The 14,638-nt window shown below is 33.5% G+C and overlaps 2 protein-coding genes across 6 annotated transcripts in view; one reads left to right on the top strand and one right to left on the bottom strand.

Annotated features, from left to right (window-relative positions):
* The window catches only part of LOC132748397 (CAD protein-like), an 89,455-nt gene that overhangs the window by 41,247 nt on the left and 33,570 nt on the right, over positions 1–14,638 (top strand). The window lies entirely within an intron of this gene.
* LOC132748399 (uncharacterized methyltransferase YdaC-like) lies at positions 3,152–14,209 on the bottom strand. Its single transcript, XM_060738006.1, has 4 exons — positions 14,127–14,209; positions 11,875–11,963; positions 10,212–10,347; positions 3,152–3,632 (listed from the first exon to the last, which is right to left on the bottom strand). The coding sequence occupies exons 2-4, from the start codon at positions 11,941–11,943 to the stop codon at positions 3,196–3,198; spliced, it is 642 nt and encodes a 213-aa protein (XP_060593989.1). The 5' UTR covers positions 11,944–11,963; positions 14,127–14,209; the 3' UTR covers positions 3,152–3,195.

The raw sequence follows: 14,638 nt of genomic DNA, 5'->3' as shown, positions 1-14,638 counted from the left end.
AAACTACTAGTCCAATTTCAACCAAACTTGGCAGGATTGTTCCTTGGGTGAAGGGCTTCCAAAGTTGTTCAAAGAATTTCATTCCATGCAGAAAGGAATTATAAGAATAAATTTAAAAAATCTTCTTGTAAAGACCCAAAAGGCCTAGAGCTTAGATATTTTGCATAAGGCATTGTCTGGTAGACCTCAAACAAGATTGTTCAAATTATAGCCCTGGGGTCAAAATTGGCCCCGCCCCAGGGGTCATTGATTTTCACTATGTACATATAGTAAAAACTTTAAATACATTCTTGTAATAACCCAAAAGGCCTAGAGCTTAGATATTTTGTATAAGGCATCATCTGGTAGACCCTTACCAAGTTTGTTCAAATTATAGCCCTTGGGTCAAAATTTTCGCTATATGTACATATAGTAAAACCTTAAAACACCTTCTTGTAAAGACCAAAAAGGTCTAGAGCTTAGATATTTTGCATAAGGCATTGTCTGGTAGACCTCTACCCAGATTGTTCAAATTATAGCCCTGGGGTGAAAATTGGCCCCGCCCCAGGGGTCATTGGTTTTCCTTATATGTATATAGTAAAAACTTAAAAAAATTCTTCTAGCAATTGACAAATGCTAGAGGTTAGATATCTTGCATGAAACATTGTGTTGTAAACCTCTAGCAAGATTGTTCAAATTATAGCCCTGGGGTCAAAATTGCCCCCACCCTGGGGGTCATTGATTTCAATATATACATATAGTAAAAATTTTAAAAAATCTAATTGTCTGAAGGTACAAGGCTTAGAGCTTTAATATTTGTTAAATAATATCATCTAAAGGTACTCTACCAAAGTTGTTCAAATTTTGCCTCTTGTGTCAAAATTAGCTCCGCCCCTGGGAGCCATAGGTTTATCTTATATGTATATAGTTAAAACTTAAAAAATCATCTTCTCTAAATTTGCAAAGGATAGAGTTAAGATATTTTGCATGAAACATTGTGTAGTGAACCTCTAGCAAGACTGTTCAAATTATAGCCCTGGGGTCAAAATTGGTTCCGCCCCGGGGGTCATTGATTTTCATTATGTACATTTAGTGAAAAAAAAAAAAATATTTTTGTCAGAACGTTCAAGACATAGAGCTTTGATATTTGATATTTAATATCATCTATAGGTCCTCTACCAAAGTTTTTCACAAAGTTGTTCAAATGTCAAAAATTGGCACTGTTCGGGGGCAGTGATACTCATTATGTACACATATTAAAAACAGAAAATAAAACAAATGTTTGATGAATGGGAGAAAGCTATAGCTTAGATATTTCACTTGAAATTTTGTTTGGTGGACCTGTATCAAGATTGTAATTAAACCCTTGGGTCAAAATTATGCCTTGCCCAAGGAGACAGTGACCTACTTTCTTGTCCTTTGATGTACAGCAATGAAATTTTGACCATGTGCACAGTTTTAGTTGTAAAATTGAACTTTGATCTAGATTTTGATGATGTGACCTACTTTCTTGTCCTTTGATGCACAGCTATGAAATTTGAACCATGCGGTGGCATAGCATTTTTAGTCCCCTACCGGTTTACCGAAGGGGATTTTAGGTTTACCCTCCGTCCGTCTGTCTGTCCGAGCAGACGAGAGCTACATTATGAGGTTTAGGTTTATGTACAGGCACTCTGTATGGGGTTCATTCCGTAGAGACATGTATTATGTGGTTAAAAATGCTCTTATGGGGTTAAAAAAATTTGCTCTTGTGGGGTTAAGAGATCAAAGGAATAACCCCACAAACACGTCTGCTAAGTACGTCCGTCAGTCCGTCCGTCTGTCCGTCCGTCAGTCCGTCCGTCCACAAAACTGGATCCCGCGATAACGCAAAAAGTGCTGAAAATATTTTAATGAAACTTGATATATGGATAGATGGCAGTATGGAGATTATGCACGTCTTTTTCTTTTCTTCCTATGTTGAAAATTCTGGTTGCTATGGCAACAAATAGACTGAAAATATGCCAAATTTTACACATAACCTGGATCCCGCGATAATGCAAAAAGTACTGAAAATATTTTTATGAAACTTGATATATGAATGGATGGCAGTATGTAGGTTATGCACGTCTTTTTCTTTTCTTCCTATGTTGAAAATTCTGGTTGCTATGGCAACAAATAGACTGAAAATATGGCAAATTTTACACATAACCTGGATCCAGTGATAACACAAAAAGTACTGAAAATATGTTTATGAAACTTGATATATGAATGGATGGCAGTATGTAGATTATGCACGTCTTTTTCTTTCTTCCTATGTTGAAAATTCTGGTTGCTATGGCAACAAATAGACTGAAAATATGGCAAATTTTACACATAACTGGATCCAGTGATAACAAAAAAGTACTGAAAAATATGTTTATGAAACTTGACCATATGGGTAGATGGCAGTATGGAAATTATGCACATCCTTTTTTATCTTCCTGTATTGAAAATTCTGGTTGCTATGGCAACAAATAGACTGATTTCAAGATTTTCTGATTCTAAGTTTTTAAGTTTTTTTCACTATAAGTTCTTTATTTCTTAAAGGTATTTTTTCAAAACTTTAAATATAAGTTGCTTGTCATCAACCACATCATATGTGACAAGTTTACAAACTCTAGCACAAAATTTATCAGAATTACCTCCCTTGAACTTAAAATTTTCATGAAAAAAAACATTGGTTTTTTTAAATAACTTCTTTTTCTGAATGTATCTACTTCAATCTTCATATAAATGTTTCTTATTGTCACTCAACATTTGTGAGTGTTCAATACTCTAGCAAGACTATTTCCAGAATTATGCCCCTTTTGAACTTAGACTTTTTTTTGAGAAATTGGTAATTTTTACTCCAACTTCTTCAATCATGATAGGAATTTTAAAAAATGTTATATTTTGATAACAGGGATGTTTAAAAATACTTTAGGTGTCCCTTCAGTCCGTCTGTCTGTACATAAAAACTGTTTCCTGTGATCACTTTTAAAGAACTTTTTCAACAAATTTACTTAAAATAGGAACCTAAGTGAATGGCCAATGGCCCTTCAGAATGTTGCTTGGGCTCTTACCGGTAGGTGACTTATGGATTGCTTGCAATACTATGATATTTGCTTGTTCTCAAATGCAATCTTGTTTTGTTTATTATAATTTTCATCAGTTTATCTCGAGGGCTAATTATTTTAGATTTATTGCCTACATAAATTAGGTCACGTATTTTTTTGCTTTTGCAACAATTGCATCAACGTTTTTGTTTTCAAATGAAACACTTTTCATATTAACATCATAGAAACCGTTTTTCTCAAGGGCGGACATGTATCTGTCTGGGTCGATATTTCCGCATTGCATGAATCCATGTTTCGCTATTTGTTTTGTTAGAGAATGTTTGTGGCACGTAACTATTAACTTGTCTGGTTTAATCACTCTGTGAAGTTCTTTAGCTGCAGCGTCCATGTCTGGCCAGAAAAAGTAACAGTTAGTATGAAATATACTGTCAAATGTACTGGCATCAAATGGAATATCTGTCACGGAGGCCATATGGAGCGTTACTTTCCCCGTTGTGATTTCCTGTTTCAAGTTTCGACTAGCCGTGTTAAAACTCCTATTAGAGATATCAATGCCATGAACTATACCAGAACCATCTGTAAATATACAAAAAACCAGAACGTTACATGTTTACATACAAAAATTTTGTTCCTGGAACAGCATGTAAAAGACTACCTGTAAACATTGCCACTTACATGCAATTCCTTTATTGCCAACTCAAATGATTATGTTAAATGGTTAAGGACGTTTTCGCTCGTTTTCATTTAGACATATAGGCAAAATCAAAACTGTTCAACAGAATTTCTTTAAACTTGACATGTTGATAGAATATGATAACAGAAACATTTAAAAAAAAAAAAATGGGTCACTGTTCTTGTTTTTGAGTTATCTGCCCCTGAATCAGACATTTCTACTTATTTGAGGTCATTTCAAGGGCTGATAACTTATACATACTTAAATGATTTCTTGTTTTTACTTCTGGATTATGTTTTTGTGCCCCCACGTTAGTGGCGGGCATTTAGATTTACCCTTGTCCTTCCGTCCGTCTGTCCGTGGCCGTCCGCACTCACAGGAAGAGCTAATTATGTGGCTAGAGGGACAATAGGTTCTCTTTGATGTCATTCATTCCGTAATGCTTTTTATGTGGCTATTTTCTTTTGCGTGGCTAAAAAGAACAATAGAGAGAACAATAGAGTAGCCACAATAATTACTGTCCTGTGAGAAACATCCGTCCGCCAACCGTCCGTTCACTTTTGTGTCGCACTTAACTCAAAAAGTATTTGACCTAGATCATGAAACTTTAAACAGGAATGTTGATCAGCATGTGTGTAGTTGTGGCACCTGGGTATTTTGGGTCTGGATATATTTAGTATTTTCAGAGTTATTGCCCTTGACTTAGTAAAATTTTGCAAATTTTCAACTTGTGTTGCATGTAACTCAAAGTATTTGACCTACAAGTCATGAAACTTTTACAGGAATGTTTGATCAGCATGTGTAGTTGTGCACCTGGGTATTTTCGTCTGATATTTTTTAGTGTTTTCAATAGTTATTGCCCTTGATTTAGTAAAATTTTGCAATTTTTAACTTGTGTCGCACGTAATCAAAAAGTATTTGACCTAGAGTCATGAAACTTTACAGGAATGTTGATCAGCATGTGTAGTTGTTCACCTGGGTATTTTCGTGTGCATATTTTTAGTATTATTAGAGTTATTGCCTTTGACTTAGTAAACATTTTGCAATTTTTCAACTTGGTGTCGCACATAACACAAAAAAGTATTTGACCTAGAGTCATGAAACTTTACAGGATATTGATCAGCATGTGCAGTTGTGCACCAGATATTTCGTCTGGATTTATTTAGTAGTTTTTTTAGAGTTATTGCCTTCACTTAGAAAATTTTTGCAATTTTCAACTTGTGTCGCAAGTTTCTCAAAAGGATTTGACATAGTCAGTAAACCTTATGGGCAGGTTGCTCAGCATATTTTAGATTTGCACTTGGTGTTTCGCTTGTGGATTTATCCAGTATTTGTAGAGTTATTTCCCTTGACTTAGTAAAAAGATTGACAGAACAGTGTCGCGGTGGGGGCACCCGTGTCCTATGGACACATTTCTAGTTCTTTTTATTGTTGAGTACAATACATAATAATATGCAATTCCTTACATCGTTTCTGCTTATTTTTTTCAATGAAAATTAAGGTACTTAAATTCTTAAAAAATAGGCCATTTTATAAGAAAAATATGCACAGGTTAAAACAAGAAGTTGGAATAAAAACTAGAGCAATAGCCACTTAATTCGACATACCCATTTTTTCGACACCTTTTTTTACAAACATAATGAAATCCCAAAATTAAGGGTTTTTACTGATATTTTGATCGTTATTTACGTTCATCATTCATTTGATGACGTCTTGAAAAAAATTCAAACCACATTGGCACCCATTTCGCTGACATTGGATAGTACGAAAGAGTGGCTCGAAAATTCGAACATTAAAAAGTACTTCTTAGGGAAACGTGTTAGAGGTCGACATATGTATAATAGTAAAGCTACTATTTAATTTTTGTCAAATTATGCTATTATTAACTTTTTAAACACACTTATTGAAGTTGTTCTTCAAACTGGACCTTCAACAGCTTGTCTAGAGTTAAATCTCCCGCCAAGGCGTGAGTGTCGAACTTAGGAACCAAATTTTGAAGGAAGTTTGTGATTTTGACACACGTGACTGAATCAAACCAATTTAGAACTAACTTTAATCAAACTGACAAAATATGACATTCCATGTACGTATATTGTATTTGGCTGTGGACAAATAACTATTTACCAGAGTATATAAATGTTACTCCGTAAACACTTTTTGTTATTGAGGTATTAGATGCTGCAAATAAATTCTCATGTAGAAAAATACATTTCATTAGTAACATGTAAAGGTAATGTTTTCTGATTTTGTTTATTCCGAAAATATACAATGTATTTGGTTTAAATGAACTTCCGCAATACCTATATCAGTGTTTTACAGTTTAAAATTACATATTGATGCCTAATTGTGTATACTTGTCAACTGAATCTAATGAAAAGAAAAATGATAAACACTATTTTTTATGGTTCAAAGAGGTGAAATATCAAAGAAGATAAAAACAGCAATTACATTTGGCATCCTGACTGATAAGCTTAAGCTTAGTGGAAATGCACCAACTGGTTTGAATCTAAACAGTGCATGCTGACTGCAACACTACATGTAACCCATTATGAAGTAAAGATTAAAAAGTCTTAGATCATTTTGTATGGAAGAAAACACTTTTAGGAGACTATTTTACCTGGAAAAAACATTTGCAGGTATCAGTTATTTTAATACTAGTAGGCTACATGCTTTAACGGCTCCCTTAGTAAAGTGGCAGACTTGCTTGGACTTTGGGCCATTAGTGATACATAATTAATTATAATCAATTATGAGTATTTATATATAAACTCTACCGATTATGAATTCAGAGTAGACCTATGATTTAAACTAAGATCTAATCCAAAAAATGAAATATTTCCGCTAAACAGTCTGTCCGTGGTACATAATGTGCACTGCTGACGCAATGACGTAATTGGAAATCCCCGCTTCATACATTTTTCTCTATAATCAAATTATGTATGTAAAGACATTAAAAAAATGTATAGACTACAAAAGTCATACACATTTTTACTGATTTAAGACATGAACTGATAGTGTTTTTAATGCAATATTCTTTCATAATCATGTTTGGGTCGTAGAGTGTTATTAATAGTGTAAGAGTTCATTTCATTTTTATATTATTTGATCTTTTAATGTATTTCTCAAACCTTAATTAGGGTGTCGAATTTAGGATCACCATGTCGAAATACCGGACCCTCAGCGGACAAAGTTTATACTATTATTACATGGAAAACCTTAGATGCTACCTAAGAATTATTGTCTGAAAAGGGCACGAAAATGTCGGATACTGTAAAGTGCGGTGTTGAAATTAGGATATACATAAAAATGTCAAATTGTAACAAAAATTTATCGTAAAGTGTCGAAATATGGGTACTTTACTCTACCCACTCTAAATTTTTTCTAGAAATTTTGCATATCTACTAAAACGAAGGTAAGCTTCATAAAAATAAGAAAAAAAATTATATTAATTCCCTACATTGTAAAGTATCTGCTCTTGAATTTAACAAAAAAGTCCAATTCAAGGGCAGATAACTTAAAAACAAGAACATGAAATGAAAACACATAGAGCTAGATCTACTTTGGAACTCGGCAAATTTGTGTTTCTCCTCTTATCCTGTGTTAGAAACAGTTATACAGTTATAACTTGGTAAATTTGTTTAGGAGGAAAGTAAGTAAGTAAATAGGTTGGTAGATAGTGGATGGATGGGTGGAGTGGGGTGGAATGGAGTAGGTTGGGTAGGTTAGGTAAAGTTTGATTTTGGCTTTAGGGGTTGTAGGGTAACCGTAAGGTAGGGTAGGTGGGAAGAGGGGTAGGGTAGGAAGGTAGAGCATTTATTAGTCCCCTACCGGTTTACCGGAGGGGACTTTAGGTTTACCCTCCGTCCGTCTGTCCGTCCGTCCGTCTGTCCGTCCGTCTGTCAGTCCGTCAGTCCGTCCGTCCACAAAACTGGATCCCGCAATAACTTGAAAAGTACTGAAAATATTTTTATGAAACTTGGTATATGGATAGATGGCAGTATGGAGATTTATGCACGTCTTTTTCTTTTCTTCCTATGTTGAAAATTCTGGTTGCTATGGCAACAAATAGGCTGAAAATATGGCAAATTTTACACATAAACTGGATCCAGTGATAACGCAAAAAGTACTGGAAATATTTTTATGAAACTTGACATAGGGGTAGATGGCAGTCTTTGAGATTATGCACGTCTTTTTTCTTTTCTTCCTATGTTGAAAATTCTGGTTGCTATGGCAACACATAGACTGAAAATATGGCAAATTTTACACATAAACTGAATCCAGTGATAACTCAAAAAGTACTGGAAATATTTTTATGAAACTTGACATATGGGTAGATGCAGTCTTGAGATTATGCATGTCTTATCTGTTCTTCCTATTTTGAAAAAATATCAGTTGCTTGGCAACAAATAGGCTTAAAACATGGCAAATATAACAAAGTATTTGTGATTAGTCAAAAAGAGCTGAAAATTTTTATGAAATTGCATCTTTAATTCAAGAGTTATCTCCTGTTTAAGAATTTTGCTTTTAAAATGTTATATTTTGGTAACAGGGATGTTTCAAATATTAACTTTAGAGTGTCCTTCAGTCCGTCTGTCTGTCTGTTCATAAAAACTGTTTCCTGTGATCACTTTTAAAGAACTTTTCCAACAAATTTACTTAAAATAGAGAAAAATTGAAACATTAGTGAATGGCCCTTCAGAATGTTGATGGGGTTCTAACCGGTAGGGGACTTATGGATTGCTTGCAATACTATGATAATTGCTTGTTTAATGAGGCTTACACATTAGGTTTCCAGATAATCCATGACTGTGCACCTCAGATAATAAACATAAGATGTTGATCACTATATTGTGAATGGTAGTGCACCTTGATGTTAAAACAGTAAAATTTATACCTGGGGTTAACCACATTTGCCAAGTCCAGGATAACATTTAATAACATCTGTGAACCATGTTATAATTGTTTAAGTTACATACATGGATACTTAAAGTCACTGGCAGGTATGTGGCATATATCTGTTTATATAATTTAATAGCTGGAGGCAGAATGGTCAATGTCAATTGATCTGAAGTACAGTGGACTCCGGTTATAACAAACTCAATGGGACATTAAAATATCGTTTGTTATATCCGAAGTTCGCTAAAAGCGATTTAGCAACAGTTTGCTGATTTGTTAGGATGGGGAAATTTGCCATGAAAAAGCCTTACTTTTCACTGTTGCCAGTGTAACCAGTATCTTACTGCAGCGGTTATTTAATGGCTATTTAATGTGGGGCATTTAATTGAACAATATATTATGTACATGGTAAATGTATTTTTCTATTTGTTTATTATTGTTTGTTTAATATGTAATAGAAAGAGCACCAAAACACGAGGCTATCTGTTTTGTACGAGGGGTCTAGCCCTTGAGTATTAATCAAATTGTCGAGTGTTTCGGTGTTCTTTCTCTTTTGTCATAGTCAAACAAAAAAGGAGCATTTTCCCTGTTGTCACAATATGAAACCCCGGCAAAAATGAACCAATGAACAAGCATCTGAATATGACATTTCTGTCACTTTTCCTTTCTCTACCGTCACAATATGTAATCCCCAGCAAAAATGAGCCAATCAATAGGCATGCTCTGGAGTGCGGGTAACTAATACCCGCACTCCAGTTAACGCACTGTGCATGTATATGTATACGATTTAACCCTGACAAATTTTCAACAGAAAGGTCTCCAAACTATGATAAATTGTAAACAAAAACAATCGATTATTTTGGTTATTATCGGGTATTTACAGCAATCAACTGAGGGTGCCAAATACAAATTTTCCGTAACATGTAGGAAATTATGTTGTGAGAACATTTTATCAAAATCTTTATTCCTTGAAGCCATAACTAACTTGTACAATCATTTGATTGTATAATTATCAGATAGCATTATTCATGTACTGATCCTTATCGAGCGCATCCCGATATTTCAATTATAACAGTTTGTTATAACCGAGGATTTACATGTCTTCCGTCATTTGAGGCTTGAAAAATGGTTCGTTATAGCCGAAAATTTGTTATATTTAGCGAGTACGTATTTAGCAATGTGATTTATATATAAAATAAAGAAGGAATCAGACGGGGTTGTCACTGAGATTTAGTTCACTATTTACGATAATTTGTTTTAAGCGAGTTTGTTATAATTGGAGTCGACTGTATTAATCATGTCAGAGACGTCATGTCAATCCTTTTATATTGATGGAGCCCATTGTGGCTGAGAGGTTACCTTTAATGAATGTTCATTAAACTATATAAGGAGTTAACACGTTACTGCAATGAGGTGATGATTTGTTAAATACTTCAAGTCACTAAGTTTTTATCTTGTCAGGGACATCAGATTCAGCCAGCTGCCTTTTTGAAGGAGCACTTTATGAATTATGTCTGTAAAGAACAAAAAAAGCAAGCCTTGTTTTACTTCCTTCTTGAAAAAAAGTTTAGAAGACTAGACATTACCTTTAACCATTTTGAAAGCTTCATTTAGACCAACACCTGGACCGAAACCCACCTCTAGTATGTTATCGTTGGGTTGAATGTTGCATAACCTTACAGCTGCATGTTCCACCAACCTGTTCCTTTTAGCTAGATGTTTCTGTAATGGATTTAAAATGACTTTGTACTCATTTTTTTGTTGTGAAGTTGACCTGAATCTGCTTTTTTGTGTCAATGAAACTTTACAGGATTGATCTGTAGCTCAAGTCCTTGGGCATATTGCACAGGTTTTCCGGTTGAATGATTTTTGGCCGAGTTATGGTGCTTTGATAAAAGGTGTTTTTTTTTTCTGTGTGTTGCCAGATACACAATAGCTTGTTGGGACTACTCCTCATAAACTACTGGTGCAATTTTATCCAAACTTTACAGGTATGATCAGTACCAAGTCTAGTTGTGCACTGTCCGTCTGTCACAAAACTTGTCCCAACATGAAATTGGCCATCATGAGGCAACACGTGATCACTGGTCGCTCTTGTATTAAAAAAAGATTGACAATTGTAATAGTCATTAACCAAAAATTGAAACTAAAAATGTTTAAGATAAAATAGAACTGCCTGAAAAAAAAAAAAAAAAATCCCCACTCTCTTTTATCAGATTAGCATATACAATACATTCTGAATTATATTTATAAAATTTTCAGTGAGTCAGTACATCACATGGGCTACTGTTTATGTATACACATTAACTGTTAGCAATTATGGCAAGATCTAAAGTGATTTTGACCTGTACACTCACCATTTACACTTCCATTGATGGGCATAATGCCTTTTTAATGTTTCAAATGTACATGTATCTTTTAAACATGATTGTTAGTAAAACAAACAAGCTGTTTAAACACATCAAGTCTTTAATTCAATGACCTTTATCCGGCTAGAATTGAAAGGCATACATGGCCCAGTGGTTAAGGTTGTGGACTTCAAACCACTTGCACATTATTACTATGGGTTTGAATCCCAACTGGGACTTAAAATCCTTTCATGTGAGGAAGCTATCCAGCTAGCTTATGGAATAATGGTGGTTCTACTCAGGTGCCCCTGTTTGTGTCTGAAATAATGCACAGAAGTACATTTGAGGTGTTCCTTTACCAGTAAAGCTGTGTTGGTGCAACATAAAACTCAACAAATAAAATTGAAGAATTGAAAGTCTAAGCCTTCGACATCTGTATTATAAGAGCCAGGCAAAAAAGCACATCCATGCAGTCTGACCAGGCTCGTTACTGTTGTCTGACAAACTTCAAATTTTCATCTTGATATCCCCAAAATTATAATAGACTCTTCCAAAAATGGAAGCTGGACAAGTCCATTTAAGAAAATTTGCATGTTATAAATAAATTTACCATATATCATTTTCACAAAAAGTCTTTAATATTTACATTCATATTATTAAATATTCTGGGTTTTCGTTATTAACAAATTGGCGATCCATATCATTGGATGAAATGCTGTTAAAATTTGTTGTATTTTCAGCCTGTAGCCTTGACCCTTGGCCAAATCAGTTAATTTTCCTAGGCACATTTATTGCCTCAGATGAAAATTTAAAAAAAATGAACATGACTTTGAAATAAGTGATTAAGCATAAGAATAAATTTTAAATTTATAATTAGAAAAAACTGAGAAAACTTGCTTACAGTCACTAGATATCCCATAATGTCATTACTTGGATTCGCAAAGTTCTTTGAAAGGATACGTCGCATCATTGGTTTATGCTCGAGTTTTTCTGAAATGTAAAATAATAACTCGCCCTCACAGATAAATATTTTGATTTTAATAATTAGGATAATTATTATTATCTAAAAATGTAAGCAAAATCCTTAAGTTAACAAGAAGATACAAGTTTTTTAGCTCGACTATTCGATAAGAATAAGTAGAGCTATTGTAGTCACCTGAGCGTCGGCTTAACCACTTATGTTAAAGTTTTTGTAATACCTCAAATATTTTCAAAGTCCATTGACATATGGCTTTGAAACTTTGCACACTTGTTCACCATCATGACCCCAACCTGTAGACAGGAGGAGATAACTGTATCAAACATTTTGACAGAATTATGCCCCTTTTTTGACTTAGAATTTAGGTTAAAGTTTTTGTAATGCGACCGGGGGCTGCCTAGGGGCTGGGGCTGGCTGCTGCTACACTGTGCTGGGGTTGCGGCGGCCCTTACTGCGCATTACAACTTCTCCACTAATAACAGCAACACTGTACGGGAACCTAGACCTCTGGTAGAGCTATTCGGTACCAGTTGTTTAAGCTGTGGGGAATTAGCTGAGGTCTAAGCTGAGTCCCGATACAAAAATATAAAGTGTTCACCCCAAGCAGTTGGTTACGTTGTTTACCCTATTATTAGTATGTAGAGTGTGATAGCAGATAACTTTGATGAAATGAAGATGAACACAAATGTTCCTAATTACTTATTCAATTTATTGATTTTATTTATGTTACAGTTTAATAATGTTATATTTCAAGAAAGTTTTTAAAAGAATATATTAAGTCCACAATGTTTCTTATCAAAATGTTTTCATGATTCTTTTATCACACTTACATTAATTCTGATTCTGATTCCTAGTCTGTTCCTAACAATTCTTTAAAATTCCAATTCTTTCTAATCATTCTTTATTTTTAAAAGTTCCAATTCTTCTTTATAACCGTAAAAATCCTTAATTCTGTCTTAACTTATTTTGTCTCTCTTTATATATAATATTTTGGGGTATATTGATTTAAATAATTAATTAACCAATGCAAATTGAAAAACATTATAACCAATGAAAAATAGAGAAGTATTACATAATGCTTAATCTGGATAAAAATTGTCTTATGAAAAAAGGTATAAAACATATTCTGTATGTTACATAATTTCCTAATAGCATTAATTGCTAAAAGCTACAAAGTATTATAAATAAATAGCACCTAAACCAAAAGGTGTTAATAAAAGTAAAAGATTTCTAAAAGTAAAATAATAATAAATATTTTTAAGTGTCAAAAAGACTGACATATGTAATATTTAAGTATTAAGATAAACTTTACTAAAAATATGCCTTATGGCTTTTTACACCTAAACAGTAAGTTAATTAACAATATGATTATAATTTCAAAACATTACATTAAATCTAAAAATAAAGCATTTATCATAAAACATTCTAATAAATTACATACACACTCACATTCATACATAAAAAACTGGGGTCAAATATGCCCTTGGTGGCAGTACCTCAAATATTTTTAAAGTCCATTGACATATGGCTTTGAAACAAGTTGAAATATTATACTCTTCTTTGAGAGCATAATAGGACTCTCCTAGGCATATATCTGTAATATGGATTTAAAGAAAAATTTTACCCTTTTCTTTACTTAGAAAATTTTACATTATCAAGGCTTTTTTACTATCTAGCACTAAGAATAGTTCAGACCAAAGACTACCGACATTCAATACACGAAACTGTCATGCCACTTAAGTGACTAATGAATTTATCTTATGTGATTTGGTATATATAAAATTTTAATGCTTTAATTGAAAAGTTCAATGTTTTATGATATTTAAAAAAGTAACAAATAACTGCATTCACGCATTAATGATGAATAAAACGTTTGGCAAAGATCTTGTTATATTTCTCGCTGACTTCAAGGAAAATGTTTACTGACAAAATATCATTTTAGTTTACAAATTCAAAGATAGTTAAATTGATGTAGCAGAACATATAATAGTAAAATTATATCATTTCATTTCATTTATTGGCAAATCGGCATTATAAATGCCTTTGACGATGATTTACATACAAAATATGGCCAAGACATACAGTTTACATAAAAGTTACACAAAAACTACACATTTAATCTTTAAATAATAAATAATCACCAAATATCAAACATTAAGAAATTTTAAACTCACAATTGAAATAAATCCTAGGAAGCAATGAAACAGTAACATTTACAGATGTTTAGGGTTTTATGTGCGAAATCACTTATACAAGGGGTTATCCAAAAATTTGTGGACTTTCTTTGTTTCGTAAAATATATTTGAGATATTTATTTGAAATTCTTTCACTGCTTAGAAGAATTTATAATAAGTAAACACAGAAAAATTCATGTTAGTAGCTTCTTATATCACAACAATATTCAATGTTACATAAACACATGTCGGCGACAGCGGCACACTCCAAAAAGTCATTGACGTTAACTTCACAATAATGTACAAAGTGGGCTTCAACGTTACGCAGTCAATGACGGTTACTGCTTCTCAAAGTAATGTCCATCACTAAAGTTCTTTTGCCACTTAAACACTAATGATCTTTAAATTTTAATTTCTCTGTTCGTCTGCTAATTTTTGTGCCCCCACTTTAGTGGCGGCATTTAGATTTACCCTTGTCCGTCCTTCCGTCTGTCTGCACTCATATAAGAGTA

Source organism: Ruditapes philippinarum, unplaced genomic scaffold (assembly GCF_026571515.1).
Source record: "Ruditapes philippinarum isolate M1 unplaced genomic scaffold, ASM2657151v2 ctg1310_1_1_1_1, whole genome shotgun sequence".
Lineage (NCBI taxonomy): Eukaryota > Metazoa > Mollusca > Bivalvia > Venerida > Veneridae > Ruditapes > Ruditapes philippinarum.
Note: the sequence above shows the minus strand (reverse complement) of the source record. Positions and strands in the feature narration are given on the sequence as shown.